The following is a 21,321-nucleotide window of genomic DNA, read 5'->3' on the forward strand; positions in this document are numbered from 1 at the left end:
ATGTGCCTGCAATCAAGGTACATGCCCTTGACCAGAATCGAACCCGGGACCTTTCAGTCCGCAGGCCGACGCCCGACGCTCTATCCGCTGAGCCAAACCGGTTTTGGCAACACACATTTTTTTTTTTTAACATGTTCTGGTCTTGGGCCTTCTCTTTGCCCGATGGCCAAGTGGCATGTTCAGGGCCAACCACGAATACCTGGGGCACGCTGCTGCCACGTGAAGAAGCCCAGAGCTCCGCTGTCGTGGCTGCATTTGACAATCCCAATTGGGGCTCATGTGGTCCCGACCTGTAGATGGAGGCCCCTGGTCGCCCAGTGCCTCGCTCACACTCCCTCTCACTCGGCTCTGGTCGGCGGTCTCTGCCTCGGCCTGTGACGGCCCCGTTCGCTGGTTTTCATGCCGGCGGCTTGGCGTTCCAGGCACCACCTCGGTGTCCCCGGCCTCCGCCCCGTCTCAGCGCCCAGGAGCCGGCGTGAACGGATCCCGGATGTCGGTGCACATGAACGTTTTGTTCCTCCGCGAAGGGTTTCGCTCGGAGAGAGCCGAGCTGTACGGGGTGACGTTTATTAATCAGTCTTTCTAGGGCCTTAACTACTTCCTTTATCACTCCGCTCTGCGTGCCTAATTCACTTTTATTGCCTCGGCGTGGAAGGGGAGCCTCACGCCGTGATTAGCCATTTTTCATCACCAACGGGAAGCCGTCACCTGCGCGGGCTCGGGAAGGCGCGGGCCTCGGCAATTAGCGGCTCACGGTCCCAGCGCCCCGAACCTCAGTGTCCGCCCCTCCCAAATCACGGCCCCCGTGTTTCCCCGAGTAATCAGCAGGATCGTCTACCACCCCGCAGCCCCTCATCGGGCTGCGACTGTTCAATTAGCCCCCTAATGGAACCTTCCCCTCGCTTTTCTAATTGGATTAGTGATATAAACGCCCGTCTTAATGTATTTCCCATGCGACCCCTTCAGAACACCCTCTGTCCTGTGAGTCCTGCTTCTCGGCCCCCTTGGATCATAGGAAGCGAAGGCGTGTTCTTCCGCCCCAGAGTTCCCAGAAAGATTGCTCTGACGCTTGTACACGAGGGGCAGCCACCTGCGTGACAAGGCGTTTCCGTGGGGTAGTTACTTGTCGCGAAGAATGGAGGGGCGAGGGGAGACCCAGGACGGCACCGAGGCGCGTGCCTGCCTGGAGGACCCTCCTCTCCGGGGTGACTTGCCGGGCGGTTAGCAGACAGCCCCGCCTGGTGTGCCCGTCCGGGAGGCCACTCAGGAACACTTTCACCTCAGGGCTTCTCGTCCCTCCTCGGCCATCTGGTCCAGATGACAGGAGCCCTCTCGGTCCTCAGCTCACGGGTGAACGGTGTCCACAGGCCACAGCCTCTCTCTGTCGCCCACGGGTGGACAGAGCGCAGTTGGTTGGAGATTTATCTCACCTTTGGGTCTTACAGACACCTGGGTTTTCCTTTAAAAAAATTGTTTTTTAAAATTGGTTTCAGAGAGGAAGGGAGAGGACACATCAGTGATGGGGGAGAATCACTGGTTGGCTCTCCTGCACGCCCACCCCGGGGATCGAGCCTGAGACCCGGGCATGTGCCCTGACCAGGACGCTAGCCATGACCTCCTGGCTCCTAGGTCGATGCTAGCCACGCCCGCTGGCCTTCTTTTTCTTTTTAAATTTAGGGAAAATAAATCTCCCTTTTCTTCTAGGTGTTCACGGCCTCTTTTTTATTTTGTGAATAGAGATACAGAAGCATGGTGTTTTTCAAACCCGGCTGTGCACAAGCCACCTGCACACTCCCCGCCCCTTGACCTCTGGCCGCAGGGGGAGCTCCAGGAGGGGACGGTCTGCAAGGACGGGGCTTGTCGCCGCCTCCTGCCCTCCAGGGTCGGGGATGGGCCAGCCCCAGCTGCACCAGGGCCTCTCGCCGCTTTCGGTTTCTCTGTCTCTGATCGCAGTGTGTTGGTGGCACGGTGACTCCAGCCGCCGGGTCACCCTGTTTCCGGAGATGAATCCCGCGGGCTTGTCTGCCGCCGAGAACTGCCGGCGCCCGGGAGCCACCTCTGGCTGCTCGGCCCGCCTCGCCCCTGCGGGAGCAGACGCGTGGCTCCTTCGGGATAATTAAGGACGAAGTGTCTGAGCCGCTCCCCACGCTCCGTGGTGTCGCGAATTCCATCTTCGCAGCCTAATTGCCTGGCCCCGCCGGCTGCGCTGCTCAGAGCAGGTCATTATCTCGCAGGCACGGTGGGCAGGTCTGTCTGCAGGAGACTTGTTATTCTTTACTCGCCTGCCATTGAAGTTGAGTGTTTGAATAAAAGCATAAAACGGCGCTCTCCTTCTCTTCCCGCCGAAAGGAGCCCCCGCCGATCCTGGTGACGGGAGAGGACAGCGCGGCCAAAGGCAGCAGACCAGTGGCCTCCACGCCGGTGCCCGGCTCCCCCTGGTAAGAGGCCCCGAGCCCTGAGAGCAAGGGGCCAGCGCCTTGCCTTGTCACCAGGGAGAGAGGCACGCTGCTCAGGAGAGGCTGGGCTCACACAGGGACCGGCAGCTCCTGGCAGGGCAGGTGCGGTTCTGCCAATGGGTATTAAAGTAGTAAGAACGCTGGTGCATGTCCACCTGGTAGGGAACGTCGGGGCCTCACGGTTGGGAGCCTTTCTCCCTGAAGAATTGGGGGTGCTTCCTGGTGTCTTAGCACCCCCGGTTCTTCAGGGAGAGGGCAGGCGGCAGGGAGGACCTTGGAGGCCAGGCTAGTGTCCTCAGCAGAGGCCCGTGGGACAGCCAGGTTTTTCCCTGGATGCGCTCTGGCCGGAGGCGAGGCGGTCCCTTTTCTCTGGAAACCAGACCCCCGGGAGGACTTCGGGGGCGACCCGCAAACCCCCCACGCCCTACGTGAACGCCTGTCACTCAGGAGGGCTTTTCCGTTGGCACAGGTGCGTGGTCTGGACGGGCGATGACCGGGTTTTCTTCTTCAACCCCACGATGCAGCTGTCCGTGTGGGAGAAGCCCGAGGACCTGGAGCACCGTGGCGACCTCGACAGGATCCTCCAGGACCCGCCGCACAAGCGCAAGCTGGAGGCCGCGGCCGGTGAGCGCGGGCCGCCCGCGGGCCCCGTGTGTGCGCGTCCGGGCCGGGCGTCCCAGGGAGCGGGCGGGGAGGTGCCGATCCTGGTGGTGGGGGACGCTGACTTGGAAGGAAGCGTGCTTTGTGCTCAGAATCTATAATGGTGCTCTTGGGCCACTTTCTGCAGAAACATCTGGCTTTCTCCCTGTGTTAGTATTTAACCCAGAGCAGGCCTTTCATCCCTCCGCCGCTCCACGGGAGGCATCAGGCAGCATTTCGTTGTCTCAGTGGCTCTCGGACCCCCCTGGAGAGCCCACGTGCTTGGCGAGGGGCCGGGGGTAGGGCAGGGGGCCAGCGGTCGGTCCCAGAACCGGGGGACAACATTCCGCATCTTCAGTCTGGATCTTCCCGGTTAGACCACCCACGATTCCTACCAGCTCTGTGTGGGTGAGCCCCTCCCTCAGTTCCTGGGCCACATGGTGGGGGCACTTGAGGTCAGCTCTGGGCTGACGTGACAAACAGACACTTGGCCCCGTGAAGGAGGGGGTCTTGTTTGATTTTGTGGGTGTTTCGTTGGGTTGGCAATGGCAGTTCTGTCTCTGCTGGTCCGGGGCTCACAGACGGCAGTGGCCTGCTCTTTCCGTCAAACCCAGAGGCCTTTGTCTGACGTCAGAGAGGGGTTCCTACAAGCCTGACATTCTCGCAGCGCCGAGTGGAAGCCACTGCTCCCGGGAAGCCAGCGGTCATCTTTCCGGATGAAGCGATGACAAATCTAATATGTTTGTTTCTCTTAATGTAATGAGAACGTCCTCCAGATTGCTGGAGCCCACGGATGCGAAAAGAGGCGCCTTCTGGGTCCCCAATGAACTGAATCTGTGAAGCCTCAGTCGTGTGGGGGAGGAGAAAACGATTTTCCTCCCACCTCGCTAAGTTCTGGCCGGGCTAACAATCTGATGAGCATGAGGCAGACGAACAGGAGAGAATGTCCCAAATTTCTCGTGGATGTTCATGTGGGGTCCCCTAAGAATGTGGGGCCCGAGGACAGGTCAGGCTGAGGAGGTTTACACGCCATTTGTAGCTGGAGAGGAAGGGTGGTGGGTGGGGTTGTGGTTGGGACTTCAAAGGACAGGAGGCACTCACGTGGGCACGGAAAAACCAGCATTTGGTAACTGCGTGTCGTTGGCCCCTCAGTCACCACGAGGCCTGGCCGGGCGCCTCTGTCTGTGACACTTAGTTCTTAGCACCTGTGGTTAAGAGGATGTAGCTGCCTTCCTGGACAGAGCCTCGATCTAAATATCGGAGGGGGAGTGGGGGAAGAATTCTTTCTGCCTCTTCTGTTTCTTAAAAATTAAAACGTTTCATATCCTAAAGAGGCCCACGTTGGGGTGATGAGCCCTGGCCCCCTCCCCCCAGCTGATTGTAGGCGCAATGGAAATTGGGTCAAGGATTGTTTTCTCCTTTGATAAACAGGTATCCGTTTTTAAAATGTTCATTTTTGTTGATTTCAGAAAGAAAGGGAGAGAGGTAGGAAGATCAATGATGAGAGGGAGGGAGATAGAAAGATCAATGATGAGCGAGAATCATTGACCTGCTGCCTCCTGTACACCCCCCACTGGGGATGGAGCCTACAACCAGGACATGCGCCCTTGACTGGGATCAAACCTGGGACCCTTCAATCCGAAGGCCACCACTCTATCCACCGAGCCAAACCAGCCAGGGCCTGGCACCCATTTTTAGAGGGATATTTACCATGCTGCATATCCTCAGCTGAGGGCTGCAGCAGAGACCCTGGTGGAAGGCTGTGTCTTGAGGCCCATCCCCCGGTGCTGGAGAACTCCGCACGCTGTGGAATGTCAGGAGACCACGCAGCCATGAGAAACCTTAGGTGCATCATGGGAGTGGTCTTATTTGCTGGTGGAAGGCAGATCATGCAGGCAGGCTCCTGGCTTCTTGTTTAGCCTGCATTCTTGCAGATAATTGGGTGCTGCTTTTGCTTATTTATTTATTTTCCACGAGGAGGCAGCTGGCTCATTAGCAGTCCACGCGTAGTCACTCCTGCTTCTCTCATTTGGAACAAACCAGGCCAGGGCCAGCTGAACCCGAAGCACGTCCCACTGAGGCGCTTGCCAGTTCAACACTCAGGAGGACTGCAGAGGGGGGAGGGACGGTGGTAAAAGATAAACTGAGGCACGCTGCACATTTCCACAGTTTATTTGCCCCAAAGTGATTCTCATTGGGGAGCACCGGACCAGAAGTGGTTAGGAGTGCCTCGCCCGCAGGGAAGGACTCGGGTGGGCGAGGGGTGGATGCCCAGAGGGAATGGCTGGCTGGCTGCGGTTTAAAAGCTCAGCTGGCTCCTGTGAGTGGCTGTTCGTGGTGTTTGGATTGATGCCGTAACCGCCAGGCAGGCCCTGGCTGAGATTTCCGGTTCGTTGTGGAGGTGTCTCCACAGGGAGCCTCCTGGTTTCAGGAACGTCATGACAGGGACCTGAATCACCGGGTCCTGGGTCAGCGCTCCATTTCACTCTGGACCAGTGGTCGGCAAACTCATTAGTCCACAGAGCCAAATATCAACAGTACAACAAATGAAATTTCTTTTGAGAGCCAAATGTTTTAAACTTAAACTATATAGGTAGGCACATTGTTATTAACTTAATTAGGGTACGTGGTATTTTATGGAAGAGCCACACTTAAGGGGGCAAAGAACCGCATGTGGCTCTTGAGCCGCAGTTTGCTGACCACTGCTCTAGACTACTCGTCTCATTGTATACTAAAAAAGGGGGAGAAGGGAGCCTCAGATCCCACAAACACCACCGGGAACAACCAGTGAACCCAGCTTCAATGTATTAAGGTGTTTCTGTCTTCCATCCACTTGTTCCCGTGGCTCTAACTACTCTGCCTAGATAGATAGGTGATAATACAGTTACGTGTCGTCACGAAAGTTTTACCCTTGCTTTCTCTTTTAAGAGAGATGTTCTTAAACCAGTAATTTTTAAAACCTGAATCTTAAAGCTACGCCAGTGACCTCGATTCTCCACTTCCTGTTGCCGGGTAGAACTGACCTTTGAATGCACAGCTTCTAATTCCCGGAGACCCACCCACCTTGCTTTGCCGACGGCGGAATGAAGGCAGGAGGCGCTCTGGAGGATAAGCAGGGATTACCAAGCAGCGCTGGTGTCCTTCAGCCGTCAGCCTGTGCCCTGGCTGGTCATCCATCAGGACTCATTAGACCATTCGACCCTAATGACGATAAGAACCAGCTCCAGGAGCGATTGTGATTGGTGGAGACTTTGCTAACTATTATAGATCTGAATGTAGTAATGCCTATTTCTGGTCTGAGATGGAACAATCCAGCATTCCAGTTGATGGCCACTATTTTTCAAGAGGAAGCAAAATAAACGAATTCTATAAAACAACTGCCACATTTAGCTGCTATTAGGTTTAGAGGTGTGTGTGCAGGCATGTGTATGCCTGTGTGTGTGCAGGCATGTGTGCATGTGTGTGCACATGGGCATGCACGTGTGTGTGTTTTTGTGTGTGTGGGTGTATGCATGCATCGTGGTTTTCAGCAGGCATTGAAGTGGGAGCTGAGAGTGTGTTGTGTGGCAGCCCGGGGTGCAGCAGACAGAGCTGCCCGCAAAACTGAGCTGCCCATCATTCAGCAGGTCAGGAAAGGGCCCTTTTTTTCTCTCTGCGAGCAGGGCTGAAAGATTAAGGCGAAGGCCTGAATTATTTTCTAATTATCTCGCAGAGCATCCAGATTTTTTATGGCTCTCGCAGCCGTGCTGTTAGCTGAGAATAAATGCTTGGGAGCGAAAGTGAAATGGAAGGCGCCAGCCCTCACACACATCCGTTCCCGTGGCGGGGTGCTCGGCTATTACGGCCTCTTCCGTGTGGAGGGTACAGATGCTCCTCGGCCTATACCGGTTCCATCCCCATAAGCCCGCCGTAAGTCCACACGCTCACAAGCCACAAATGCACTGAATGCCTTTAACCGGCCAAAGGCCATCGCTCAGCCTCGCCCACCTTAACGGTGCTCAGATCGTCCCATGAGCCCACAGGTAGGAGTTACCTTGGGTTCCATCTGGGGCCATTGCCTGCCTCTCTTTCTCCCCAGAAGCAGGGGACACAGGTGGGTGCTTTGTAGACAGGACGGGATGCGATAACTCAAAACACAACACGGAAGTCCTAATGTTCATTTGTCCTCTCTTCCTTCTTGAGGCAAATATAAAACATCCAGGCACCATTTCACTTTTTAAAAAATATATATATTTTATTGATTTTTTACAGAGAGGAAGGGAGAGGGATAGAGAGCTAGAAACATCAATGAGAGAGAAACATTGACCAGCTGCCTCCTGCACACCCCCTACCAGGGATGTGCCAGCAACCAATGTACATGCCCTTGACCGGAATCGAACCTGGGACCTTTCAGTCCACAGGCCGACGCTCTATCCACTGAGCCAAACCAGTCTCAGCCCGTTTCACTTTGCCATTCCCAAAGCTCCTCAGACATTTAGGGAGCCGACCTTCTTGGGTGGGAGGAGGGGTGCTGTCTTCACAGTCAGCCTGGCTCTTTGAGGTGGACGCGGAGCCAGCAGGAGGGACAGGCGGCCTGCGGGAGAAATCTGAGTATCCGTCCATCGCGGTAGGCAAGCGGAGGGGCCGGGATTGGGGGTTCACGCACAGGGATGCCAGGCAGACGTGGAATGGAAGGGCAGGGGTGAGGGGGTGGACACGCACCTTCATCTCCGTCCCCCGGCCCCTCGGAGGGCCTGCTGCCCCGGGGGCGGGCTGGGACCACTTGTCCCACGAAGGGAGGGGGTTTCTCTTCGGCGGCATGAAAGGACGCGCTCCCGGAGAACCTGGCGGCAGGGCTGGAGGTCCTCACGGAGGGGATCTGCCCAGTTTGCCGATGAGGCTGCAGGGAAGCCGCTGGAGGTTTGCCGGGCAGGGTGCTGACGTCCTCCGTCCTGACGCGCCTTTCTTCCAGGCGAGCACGGCGACGGGGCGGGCTCCGAGGACGGCCGAGAAGACCCGAGCGTGAAGACCAAGAGGAACCGGTAGGGGTCCCGTCCTCCCTCCCCTCCCTCCGCGGAGAAGGAAAGGGACCGTGGGGTCTGTTGGCCGAGCAAAGCGGGGGTTCCACACTAACCAGAAGGCGGGAGGTTTAAGGGTCCTCTCAGCGATGACATGAGGGGGCAGGAGTCTCAGGGGCCCTGGCCTCTGGAGCCTGGAGGAGTGGACGGGGGCATCCAGGGGCTGGGCGGTGCCCTGCGCTGGGGAAGGGGTGGGTTTGGGGTCTGACAGCTCTGGGTGGGCATTCAGGCTCTGCCTCGCTTGCTTTGGGATTTGAGGCAAAGCAGTTCCCCTCCATCTTGGGGTTTCCATTTGTCCAAGGAGGCGGCAGGAGCTTGAGGTGGCGCCTGAGTGAGCTGACCACATGGGGCTTCCTGTCACCCTGGGGAATGGGGGCTCAGGGAAGCCCTTTCCCCAGGAGAGACCGTTCCCACCCCCCTCGGCCAGGATGGAGCGGGTACCCAGGCTGTGTGGCCTGGGGGACGTCACTGCTCCCCTGAGGACCAGGATGGCCAGAACTAGCTTTATGAAAACTATCCGAACTTACATTTAGTGGATGGCACCAAAGTCACTCAGCCACAAGAATATTAAAATCTATTCAGCAAGTTCGCATTTGCCTTTGGCCCATTCTGACTGAACCGAGAGCTCGGCCGCGAGGCCCCCAGCTTCTGAGCCACACGTTTCAGTGGGTGAGCTTGAGCGGGAGGCCAAGCTCCTGGCGCCCCTATTCATCTCGTTTCAAGTTACAACCATACGAGTCTTGTCTCCACTCTTCTATTTTTAACCAATGGAAATCGATTATGGAGAAATCCTAATTATACTCGTTGGAATACACAATTGCAAATCCACTGGTAATTTTCTTTTTTCAAAATTCCGCACAATCGCCTGGGAAGCAAAGCTTGTACGCTCTCCCGGAATAGTTGGTGTATAAATAAGATTTCCTAATGGGCTGAGCAATCGTTTCTTTTCTTGGCACATTTTGCATTAGTAGGATTCTTCCCTATCGCTCCCCTCGTGCGTGAAAACCCTTGTGAGCCTCCCCTCTCCCCCTGCCCTTGGTCTAATGGATGCTCACAATGCCCTGCATGGATAGGGTAGGAAGGCCATGAACTTGGAGGGTGTCGGGAGCGGGGGGCGCACCTGGTCCTGGCCACTAATTGACCTTATGACCTTGAACGCCCCCATCTCGTCCTCCCCAAATGCAGCATGCAGACTCCCCGGTGCCCTGAGAGTCCCCAGGAGGGCACACCGACCCCCAGGAGGGTACACCGTCCCCCAGGAGGGCACACTGTCCCCCAGGAGGGCACACTGACCCCCAGGAGGGCTGTCTTGTGCATCGCAGGGTCAGTGGCACTCCTGACCGCCCCTCCTGGGAGCTGGGAGCACCTCCCCAGTGTGGCAACCACAGATGTCTCCGGACACTGCCCGGCGTCCCAGGAGCAGGTCGCCCGGGGCCAGCCCTGTGTTAGACGTACCTCAGAAAGTCCGGACACACCCTGGCCGGTTTGGCTCAGTGGATAGAGCGCCTGGGGCTGACAGGTCCTAGGGTCGATTCTAGTCAAGGGCGCGTACTTAGGTTGCAGGCTCCATCCCTGGTCCTGGCAAGGCAAATGTGGGAGGCAACCAATCGATGTGTCTCTGTCTTTCCCCCTCTATTCTACTCTCTCTAAAAAAAAACCAAAAACACTAAAAAACAAAACAAAACAAAACAAAAAATGGAAAAATATCCTCAAGTGAGGATTAACAACAACAACAAATGTGACTGCGTGAGGGACTTTACCCACCAAACCCTAGGGTCCCGGTCTCCCTGTTGCCACTGAAGTCTCTGTTTTGGGTTAGAACTCAGGACTACACAGGCCATACATACCCTAAAGGGAGACAAAACGGTTTCGCCATAACCGTCCTCCATGCGTTTGTACAGACCCGAGGCCTCTCCCTGAAAAACGGAGCCAGGTGTGAGCCGATGCTGTGTCAGGCGGTGACCCTCGGCTTCCTCCTCCGTGGGCCCGCGGCTGCCGGCCTCCGGTGCCCCTCCACCAGCCCCTCCGGCTGCCCATCCGCTAGGGCTTCGGTCTGAGCTTTCCGCCCGAAATGCAACAACAGGGTTTGCGTGGCGAGAGCAGACGCCTCCAGCTCTGCGGGGGTGGCCGCACCCGGATTAAAACGAGTTTCCCGAGAACAAGAGCCTTTGCTGATGAAGAGGTCCTCCGAGGGCTTTGCAGGCCGAGATGGGGGGCGTCTAACCCTCTGTGTCTTTGCCCCGAAGGACCGAAGGCCACGTGAGCCCGGGCCCCGAGGAGGCGGAGCGAGAGGACAAGGGCGCCAGGACGCTGCCGCCCCAGATCCTCCTGCCGCTGGAGGAACGGGTGACCCACTTCCGAGACATGCTGCTGGAGAGAGGGGTGAGCACCCGCGCGGGGCGGCTGTCGGGGCCGGGATCCGATCGCGTCCCCCAGGCACGGAGGTCACGTCCAGGAAGCTCCTGTCTGTGTTAGTCCTGCTGGCGCCCGGCCAGCGCCAGGGTCCACCCCTCCCCGAGGGACACCCGGGCTTCCTGACCCAGGTGGGGTGTCCACGGCTATGGGTTCCCCGGACTGTTTTTGGTTTCTAAGATTTCCTCATTGCGGTTGGCTTCTCATCCATGTGAACTCAATGGGGGAAAACACGTTATAATGGATCCCCTCCCAGGGCCTGTGATGTCCCGCTCTGGCCTGTGGGTAGAGGACACGCTGAAACAGGAGGAGAGCCCGTTGGAATTCTTCACAATGGGACTGAACGCGCAGGCAGCTGGGACCCCGAGGGCGAGGGTCATTGCCGTGAGCGCTGTCGGTGACCGTGGGGATTCCAAAGCAAGTTCCCCACAGTCAGCACCCCAGGGCAAGGGCAGTGGGAACAGGGGTGCGGGACCATTCGGAAGAGAGCGCCCCCAGACGGCCGTCTGAGCAGGGCCCTGCAGAGCCGGGCTGGAGCGCGGGCACCAGGGAACACAAGGACCCCGCTCCCAGGAATCAGAGGGGGGTTCTCGCAGCCACGGCCCCCGGAGACCCACCCAGCTTTGCACCAGGACTTGGAATGTTCCCCTCGCTCCCTCTACCAACCATTCACTCCCCAATAAAGCGCAGCCGGGGCCACAGGGGGCTGGAAAGGAACCGGGACGTGGGAACAGAAAGCCACGTGCGAGGGGTTTCCCTAAGTGAGCACGCCACCCAGTTCCACAGGGTGTGCCAGGGGCACGCGGGAGGAGGTCCTGGTGTGAGGAGGTCGCTCTTTGTTTTTTAAGGACGTGTCTTTAAAACTAGAAGCTACACATTCATTTTAGAAAGGGGTGTGGCCCCTCCGACCAGGAAGAAGAGAACTGGGCGAGGGCGGGGCTCGGGGTGGGGTGCGCCTGGCGTCCTGCCCCTTCCCCCTGAGCCATCTGCCCGCCTTTCTCAGGAAGTCCCGGGGGAGGTCAGCCGCTCGAGGCCCATGGAGACCGAGACGCCTCCTTGCCACCCAGGGGATTTGCTCGGCTGGGGCCATCAGACTGGCCTCACGGACCTGGAGGCTAGTACCCAAGGTCACTATGGGTCACCAGCTGTGGTGGCCACCCTGCTCGCTCCTCCTTCCACTCTTGGCACGGGGTCCCTTTCCTGGCCCTGCCCGCTGCCCCTGCCCCGGCCGCCGTCTGATGCCCTGCCTCCCTTCCAGTTGCCCAGTCACTGAGCGAGCCACAGCTCCCGGAGTGCAGGGGCCTTCGGCATTTCTCGAGGCTCCATCGCGTCCCCCCAGGCACGGAGGTCACGTCCAGGAAGCTCCTGTCTGTGTTAGTCCTGCTGGCGCCCGGCCAGCGCCAGGGTCCACCCCTCCCCGAGGGACACCCGGGCTTCCTGACCCAGGTGGGGTGTCCACGGCTATGGGTTCCCACGCTTTCATCTCTTTGCTTTGGAAAGCAAAGACCCACGCTTTCATCTCTTTGCTTTGGAAACCCACCAGCCCTGATTCACCGTCACCGCATCACACTGACCCGCACGAGCTCAGGGCTGCCCGAGGGACCCCCCCTCCCTTCCCGGCGTTTACCTGGGAATGGATCCCAGGGCCTTGGTGGAGCGGTTTTCCTAATGGGATTCCCAGAGCATCCCAGCCTCACGCAGGTGGGAGGCTCCTTTCGGCCTCAGATCCGCCCCGTGAGCATGGGCCTCGGCGAAGGGGAGCCCCAGCCCGGGGGTGGGTTCCCTGGGAGAGAGGCTGCGATGGAGCCCGAGCCCAGACCTCAGGCCCCCCGAGCGGCTCAGAGGAAGCCCCCCCGCAGCCCCGGGCAGCGAAGACCGCGGGAGTGACTGCCGATGGCACCGAGCAAGGCCGCTGTTTACGACGCTGACTGTAAAACAGGCCGGCGGGCTTCGTAAGGGACTCGTGCCCGTGAGGATGCGGTAGCTGAGCCCGTCAGATTTCTAGCTGCTTCACAATGGGGCGCAGAAAGGTCACTGTTTGACGAGCTGCGTGGTTAACACGGTGCTCCATCGCCTTTGTCGGCGGTGAGGCGAGGCCCTGTGGGTGTCCAGTTTACAGGGGCCCGGTTCGAGCTGGGGGCGGGGCCCTCGCGTTGTGGCTTGTAGCACGGAATGGATGGCTCCAGGGAAGCTTTTGTCTTTATTTTGTTTCCCCGCGAACCACACTGCAGCCTCCTTGTAAACCTCGGCGTCCAGAGGGCCAGTGTGATTGAAGCGCCTGCTGCTCATCTCCTCCTGCCTGCGTAGGTGTTCAGAGCGATTTATGGGACCTTCTTCCTTCTGCAGGGCGTCCCTTGGAATAAGGTGACCATATCGTCCCTCTTTCGGCGGGACAGTCCAGACTTTTAACAATTTTTCCTGCATCCTGTGGCGTTTTATAAAAGCCCCGATTTTTGGAAAGAATCTTTCCAATCTTTCCAAAAATCGGGACTTTTTTAAAGCGCCCATGGGACGCAGGAAAAATTGTTAAAAATCTGGACTGTCCCGCCAAAAGCGGGATGATATGGTCACCTTACTTGAGAAGGAAGCATGGCTTTCCCAGGAGCCAGGAAAGAAATGGCCTCTCGGGAGCCACTTGGGAGACTCAGGGCTGCAGGGGCATGGGGTCCCCACAGGGCCCCTCTGTGGGTGAGCTGGGCCCATTTCCCGGCCGTGGGCAGCCTCTGGGAGGCTCGGTGGCCCTGGCTTTGGCTCCCAGGGTTTGGCTCTTGAGTGTGTTAGGATGAGGACGTCCCCCAGTCTCCACCGGCACTGAGACAGCCACTGGCCTGAGGCTGTCGGGGTGAAGTTGGAACAAATGAAGCAGAGGCTCATTGTGGGGGCCTAGGGGGCCGGGGCAGCTGGCACCTTCTCCCCAGCAGCAGGGGGGCCCTGCCTGTGAGTGACGGGTGAACCGCATGGCCGTCCGGGGCCGTCGTGGCACAGGGCCAGCGCACGTGCTGTGAGGGCGCACCCGCCCTCCGGTACAGGTGACAGGGGGCAGGGAGGCGGCCCTGGGCATGAGGGAGGGGAGCGATGTGGGCACCATGACGTCTGCTCCGCGGGGCGCCTCTCTGCTCTGTGGGAAGCTTATCTGCCTCGGGTTCCTATGGCAACGCTTCAGAATCTCACAAGACACATCATAACACCGCTAATAAAGTTATGCTATAAAGGAACGCATGCTTATTATAGAGAATGTGCACAATATTAAGCGTATAAATAAGAAAAGTCCCCCTGAAATGCCACCCTAGGAGACAGTCAGCACACTCACTGGGTACATTTTCTCCCAGCCTTTTTTTAATAACAGAGTTTTTCAAAGTATCAAGAATGAACATTTGATCTCACAGCACAATGAACAGTGAACTATGCTATAGTTAAATGCAGCTGAACATTCATGTTCTAAATATACAGGATATTAAACATTAATAGTTTACCTAGTTTATACACTTGGATACTGTTTCCTCCTTTTAATCATTTACAAATATTAGCATACATTTTTAGAAAATGTTTTTTGTTGAGGCACCAATTGTGGGCTCAAAAATCCTGCATTTCCTTTATTTAGTGCATCTCCTGTTTGGCTGTTTTGAATGATGCTCAGGTGGCAGCCCTTCCACCCCCGCCCCACTCTAGGCTGATCTTGGGGGGCGTGCTCTCCGCAGCCTTGAGCCCTCACCCCACATCCCCGCTTGTAGTGAAGCAGGCTCGCTCGCACAGGGAGGTGCTGGGACCCTGCGGCCGGCTGGCTCGGCCAGTGCCGGGCGGCCAGGAGCTTGGCATTCACTGTTGGTGGTTTTGGGGACCTGCTTGTTCTTGTCCTCAGATTGTGGCTTCCTCCCGGCCTCTCTGCTGTGGCTCCTCCTTCCCGGATGGCCGCCCTGGCCTTTGGGGTGCAGCTCTTCAGCAGTCCCCTCCCCGTTAGCACTGGACAGGGTCTGCCTCGGAGATGGCCCGGGTTCCTAGGATGGGGTTCAATGACCCCGAGTGTGAGAACAGCCCCCAAGTCAATGAAGTCAGCCAAGTATATGGTGGAATAAGAGCCTAAAATTTTATTTATCCATCAAAATAGAAAAAATAACAACAACCCTGAATTAGTGAAATACTGTGAGCACCGGCAGATGAGGGGTGGCCGTCGGGGTGTCCCAGGCCCCTTGCTTCCCTCTGCTTTACCTGCAGGAAACTGCCTCACCTGGCGCCCCCGGGCTCATGGGACTTTCCACAGGCTGACCGCTCCCACCTCTGAGCTCAGGATTAAGCATATCTCTGGGGGCCGTGCTCAACCCAGCAGGGATGGGGACCAGGGTGCACACCCCCACTTCCCTGTCCCTGGGAGACCCATCTCAGGCAGGTTCCGGAACGTTCTTCAGGCCCCTGCCAGGGCTCCTGGGCCACCCGAGGCTTTCTCCTGCCCGGGCCCGTCTCTGTGAGCCTGCAGTCACCTCCCGGGTCCGCTGGCTGCGCCTGAGCCCCTGTCTCGGGCCTGCTTCCCACAAACTCAAAGGATGGCACTGTCTCACTGTCAAGGACACACCAAGGGCACCCCCGCCAGCCTGTCCTCTTCCTTCTGGACGGTGTCCGTCCCCCGCTGCCTGTAACTGCCAGGAGCGCCTGCGCCAGAGGCAGGAGACCCGGGGAGCGTTCCGGGAAATTGGGTAAGAGGGTAATGGTGTGAGAGCTAATTACGGAGCACAGTGTCTGCGGTCAGCCTGAGCCTGCAGACGCGAGGGAGGGCGGAGGATGGCAGGCAGCTCCTCAAGAACTGAAATGGCAGCATCAGGGCTCATGGGGGGCGGCCGAGGGGTGCTCAGGCCAAAGGGATGTTTAAGCGCCATCTTGAGGGGCCGCTGGTCTCCTGTGAGACTAAGCGGCTGTCTTGTCCTCCTGCCCCCAGCGGCCTTGGTGCCCTGAGGACCCGGCACCTGCTTCCCCGCCTCCTCCACCAGGCGAGAGAGGCCTGCTCCTCCCGCCGAGGCCTGTGGTCCATCCCCGAGACCGGCAGCCAGCGTGGGCAGCAGGAGAGAGCCCGGGGCCCACGGGTCACCCACCAGCACAGCGTGTGGGACCATAACATTTGCTTAAAAAACACTCGCTTCCGGAGTAGCTGGGTTTTTGTTTGAGATGGAGCTTCGCCCCTTACGGAGCCCCAGGCCCCCAGGTCTGGTGCTGAGGCAGCGGAGGCTCTGGCTGGGCCCCGATACAGTCAGGCAGGAGGCGACGAGGTGAGGAGGGCGGTGCGGATGCACAGAGGGTCACACGGATGCACACGGAGCCAGGACGGGGTTCCCAGCGGCTCAGAGGGGAGCCCCTGCTTCAGCTGTAACGGAGTGAGCCAGACGGCGCTGACCCCCCTCTCCCGCCCCTCCCCCGGGGGCAGGCCATCGATCCTGTGATTCAGAACTTGGCGAGGCGTCCTTGGCCGTCTTCCTGCCTGTCCTCCCGTCTTTAAGTCCCTGGCCGCTCTGGGACCCAAGGATCGACAGAGACTCAAAATAGCCTTGGCTTTGAAGGTAAAAGCAGCGTCTGCCTTCCGCAGGCGCCCTGCCTGCCCAGGGCTGGTCTGGTGACGGAGGGGCCGTCGCTGGCATCGGGCGCTAAGGGACTCACAGGCTCTCACCTTTAGCCGGAGCTGACCTCTCAGACACTTTACTTAAATGGAATCCATTTTCCTCTGAACGGACTCCCCCAGCGGCCACGTGGCCCTTTGCTCAGAGCTCGGACGGGCTCTGGTGACGCTGGGACTGAGGCGGAGCCATTTCATCCGTGACTTTACTCCTTTGTGCTCAAGACTGTGCAAACCCCACCCCCTGTGGCCTGCTCCCCCCCGGGGGCTTTGGTGAGGGCCTGACTCTGTCCTCTGAGCGGACAGCTCAGTGCTCGGCTGGTCAGGGGGCAGACACAGCACCCCGGGGCTCCCAAACGAGGCTGCTTCCACGAAGCGGCGGTGAAACAGCTGTGGAAGGAAGGGCCGGCCCCAGGGGCTGCAGACAGCACCAGCTTCGACCTTGAGCTGCAGCCTCCCTCCCCCTCCCTCCCTCCAGCCGTGGCATCTGCAGGTGCAGATGGTGCCACCAGGGGCGCTGTGCCAGCCAGCCGCCACGGTGACCTCTGGCCCTGCCCGACGTGGCCACGTTCTGGCGGTGGCATCTGTCGGGTGGGCAGTGGGCCCTGCCGCTCCTCCTGTGCCCGTGCTGTAGACGCCAGCTCTGGTGTCTCCGCTGGAGAAACGGCCGGGAGCAGACAGCCGCTCCGACACAGTGACGTCACAGGGCGTCAAAGGCCCGGAACAGACACGGTGACGTCAGAGGGCCGTCGGCAGCAGGAGAGGAGGGCGGCTGCAGGGGTGAGGGCACGCAGGCCAGCACAGCCCACAGTGGGGGCCACGTCCCATGACTCTGGGGCCCCTCGGGGCTGAGAACGGCCCCAAGAAGCACTCAGCAGGCCCCATCGGGGAGACTTGCCGTCCAACCTGTGAGGACACAGGCCTGGGGGGCTGGGCATTTATCAGAGGCAATCCCGAGACTGAGATGTCACTCAGTTACAGCTGAGGCAGGGGCTCCCCTCTGAGCCGCTGGGAACCCTGTCCTGGCTCTGTGTGCATCCATGTGACCCTCTGTCCGCACCGCCCTCCTCGTCCTCCTCGCCTCCTGCCTGACTGTATCGGGGCCCAGCCAGAGCCGCTGCTGCCTCAGCACCAGACCTGGGGGCCTGGGGCTCCATAAGTGGCGGAGCTACATCCACCTTGAGAGTCCCCATGTCATGCTGTCTGGCTCCCACCTCCGTCCTGGGCCCCATGCCCCGGCACCCCCTCTCGACTGCTCAGGTCCCGCAGGAGGTTAGCTTGGCCGCCCAGAGATGTGACGACACCTGTTTTATCGCCGTAAATTACAGTTGCTGTCGATGTGGCTCATCTCAAATATTCACAGATTGTAGATTCTGTCAAAGGCAAGGATGATTGACTGTTAACTTTTAAAAAATGTATTTTATTACGCATCTACAACTCTGAAGACAGTCAGCAAACTGGTGGAGTGAGCTATGTGACAGCAAGTCCTGGCAGGGCCCACAGGAGACAGACCAAGTGTCACGTGGTTCCTAGGTGGGAAGGGAGAATGACCTCTGAGTGCAGTGGGCTTTGCGAGCAGTCCTGTGGAAGAATCGAGAGAAGGTGAAGTTGACAATATGGAAAACTCGGTGTGGGGTCCATGCTGACTTTGCAATATGCTTGTGACTTCTCTGTAAACCTTAAACCACTGCAAAATAAAATAGTTGAAAAAAATAAAACCCACCTCAAAAAGGGTAAAGTGGGGGTTAAAAATCAACTAAGCCAGGCCAGTGTGGCTCAGCGGTTGAGCATCAACCCCGGAACCAAGAGGTCACTGGTTCGATTCCCAGTCAAGGCACATGCCCAGGTTGTGGGCTCGATCTCCAGTAGGGGGCATGCAGGAGACAGCTGATCAATGATGTTTCTCTCTCGTCCATGTTTCTGTCTCTCTATCCCTCTGTCTTCCCCTCTCTCTCTCTCTCTCTCTCAACCAATAAAGGAAAATGAAAAGTCAACGAAAATGATGCTTCACTCAGACTATTTGCAGGCCGTGCCTCTCCCCGGGCTGCGTGCCCTTTCTCCCTCTAAGCTGTGGCAGACCAGCGTGTCACAGCTCCAAGGATGGACTGGGCTTCGGGTCAGAGACGCGTGGCCCTGAGAGACGTCCCAGGAAGAAATAGGGTCAGGAGAGCAGATGTGAAACTTCCTAACGCTCTCAGCATTGACTTCTTAGAAGTTAACACTTTCAGGCAGCACCACTGTCCTTGGCCGTGACCTTGTCAGCGGGCTGCGGGCTCAGGACAGGTGCTAACGGTGGCTCTGTTGCTCCCCCGTGCAGGTGTCAGCGTTTTCTACGTGGGAGAAAGAATTACATAAGGTCGTGTTCGATCCCCGCTACCTCCTACTGAACTCTGAGGAACGGAAGCAGGTACCAGAGGGCAAGGCTGGGGGACAGCCTGGGGACGCGGCATCGGAATGACCCTCCTGGGAGTACGGCTGGCGGACAGAGGCTGTCGCCCGGGGGAGAGGGGAGGTGTGGACGGTGCCCTAGCCTCAGAGTTTGTGGCCAGCGCGTGGCGGCTGAGGAGGAAGGGTGTCCTGTCACCTGCGTACTGAGCTCGCCCCGGATGCCCTCGTTAGGGAGATGTAAGGTCCGTGGTACGAACGGGGAGACGTAGGAACGGTGTCCCTACGTAAAGGATGGGCGTCTCCACAAAGGGCAGGGCTGGATCGCGGGTAGCTTGCCTGGAGCATGTTTCTCAGGGAGGCCTGCGGACTGGCGCTTGGTCCCCAGGCCCGAGGAGGAAGGGAAGGAGCCGGTGGCCGATGCACTGGGCACGGGCGTCCTCAGAGGGCGCCAGCATTCAGGAGAGACCGCCCCACCCCAGGGAGAGGCGGCAGAGCCTAGGAGGCGTGGAGCTGAGGCTGACCTGATGGGGGGACGACAGCTGGGCCCCCCTCAAAACACACAGTCCTGTTTACAAAGGGAAGCATCCGACTCGGAGTCCGTGAGGGGCCTGCTATCAGCAGCGTGGGCGTGGCGAACCCTGAGGCTCTTGGGGCGCCTGAGGGGAGGGGGGTGAGCCTAGACAGGGAGCAGGGGTCAAGGGCCTGCACACAGACCCGTTTCTATGGTAACGCGTGGTGTTTCACCTTGCTACACTAGAACACGCCATCCTGGGACGAGAGCCAGCGGGGTCTCTGTGGAAAAGCCATACCCCACTCTGAATACAGCCGGCCTGGTTGCTAAGGAGGGACAAAACCTGCCGCGTAAATAAAGTGGCGAGCAAAGGGGGAGGGAAGCGGAGCACTGATCAGGTGGATACACGGCTCTGGGCAGAGGGAGGGCCCGGCTCTCTCTCCAGATTTAAAATCAATAGAGTGGGATTCCCAGGCAGGATGGGGCCATCCGCTCCTGTTTGGACATTATCCCCCGTTCACCTCCGGGTGAGTTAAAACACCAGGCAGCCGGAGATTACAGCACCGCCTGCCGCCAAAGGGGATAAGCCCATCACATCGAGACTTGGTCCCTTTAAGTCCCCTGCGGGATGTCTCTGCTGCTGAGTCGTCAGGGGCGCTCAGCATCCCGTGTGTCTAATCCCAGAGGCTTGTGACGGATGGAATCCCGAACCAGAGACAGGCCGCAGCGTCTGTCAGCCCATCCTGTCCCCTCAGCCCCGCCCCGGTCCCCTCGGCAGGAGGTCCGCCCTCCGCCAGGGCCACTGGGTGGAACGGCACAGAACTGCTCCTTATCCGCCTGATTGGGTCCCATGTGGGATTTTCACTCATCTTGTTGTCTTCGCACACACCTTCAGCTGATGCTCTTTGTCACGTTCCTGAGGCTTGGAGGGCCCCCGACCGCCCTGCTCTGCCAGCTGTGGCTTTAGCCTAGGGGTGTCGAACTCAATCAGAGAAGGGGCCAAAAGCCTAAATCGCGGGCCGAATGGTTTACTGAACAGTCATAAACTGTCATGGTGATGGAAACGCAGCGGAGTGCAGTGATGACAGCGCAGTGCGGGCCACATTGCAAGGCCTGGCGGGACGGATTTGGCCCGCGGGCCTTGTGTTTGACACATGTGCTTTAGCCTCTGGAACGACCCTGTTCCTGATGTCAGCACCACGAGCCACCTGAACCTGCCGGAGGGCGGGCCACCCAGTGCCCCAGAGACGCGGTCCCCGCTGCTGAAGGGGTTTGCCTCCCAGGGCGGGTGGGGCTTCCAAACACACCGCCGGTCAAACTCGGGCAGCCGGTATCCAGGTCAGGTCTCCTCTCGGTCCTTTCCGCATTGACGACCCACCCCAGTGACCTGGAGGCTCTGTGACACCCCGGGAGAGGGGTCCCTGAGCCCACACTCACAGGGGGGTCTTTCTGGAGGCCAGAGGGGGCAGAACCAGGGGCTCCACCGACTCAAAGACAATGGCCATAAGAATGGACTAGAACAGAGTGTGTCCTGGCTGTGATGTGAGAGATGGCGGGACGGGCCTGCAGGTTGCTCTCTGAGACCCATGGCGGCTTCAGGGCTGGGCGTCCACACCGCAGCTCTCCACAGCCAGTCACCCCGGGCAATTTGGTGTCAGGGATGGTGCCTGCAGCAGCCGCATGCTGCCTCCCGGGGAACCCAGGCAGGGTCCTGGGCAGTGACCCCTCACGGGGTCGTCTCCAGGCCTGCTGTCCCGTGTCATGTCTGAGACACACGGTTGCATGTCTGAGACGCAGCCCCCCTCATACTTTTCTCTCGTGTGTGCTCGCAGATATTTGAACAGTTTGTCAAGACGAGGATAAAAGAGGAGTACAAGGAAAAGAAAAGCAAGCTGCTGCTAGCCAAAGAAGAATTCAGAAAACTCCTAGAGGAGTCGAAGGTGTCGCCCAGGTATGGAGAGAAATATGCCAGAAATGGGGGGGAAGGGCTAGAGGTGCCCCCTGGACCAAGGCGGAGCTTCCCCCTGCACCCCAGGAGCCCTACCCGCTCAGGCCAGCGCCCCGCCAGGCTCCGAGGGAGGCAGGTCTGATCGCCTGCACACGGCCCCTGGGCCTCGGCCGCTCTGTAGCTGTCACTGCTCCTGAGCTCCAGGTCCAGGCCTGGGAGGAGCGAAAGCCTTGAGGACCCCGTGCTGGCGAAGGGCCCATGACCCCTCTCCGGGGACCTCACAGGGACTCTCTGGCCTGGCAGTTCCGGGTTCA

General features: G+C 58.8%; 1 protein-coding gene across 1 annotated transcript in view; it reads left to right on the forward strand.

Annotated features, from left to right (window-relative positions):
* TCERG1L (transcription elongation regulator 1 like) overlaps nucleotides 1–21,321 on the forward strand; it is an 80,018-nt gene that overhangs the window by 57,141 nt on the left and 1,556 nt on the right. Inside the window, exons 6-11 of the mRNA XM_036437973.2 lie at nucleotides 2,350–2,438; nucleotides 2,926–3,080; nucleotides 8,047–8,116; nucleotides 10,399–10,534; nucleotides 18,478–18,567; nucleotides 20,892–21,010. Coding sequence (XP_036293866.2) covers nucleotides 2,350–2,438; nucleotides 2,926–3,080; nucleotides 8,047–8,116; nucleotides 10,399–10,534; nucleotides 18,478–18,567; nucleotides 20,892–21,010 — 659 coding nt within the window. The remainder of the gene's footprint in view (nucleotides 1–2,349; nucleotides 2,439–2,925; nucleotides 3,081–8,046; nucleotides 8,117–10,398; nucleotides 10,535–18,477; nucleotides 18,568–20,891; nucleotides 21,011–21,321) is intronic.

The sequence above is a fragment of the Pipistrellus kuhlii genome, unplaced genomic scaffold, assembly GCF_014108245.1.
Source record: "Pipistrellus kuhlii isolate mPipKuh1 unplaced genomic scaffold, mPipKuh1.p scaffold_m20_p_15, whole genome shotgun sequence".
NCBI classification, from domain to species: domain Eukaryota; kingdom Metazoa; phylum Chordata; class Mammalia; order Chiroptera; family Vespertilionidae; genus Pipistrellus; species Pipistrellus kuhlii.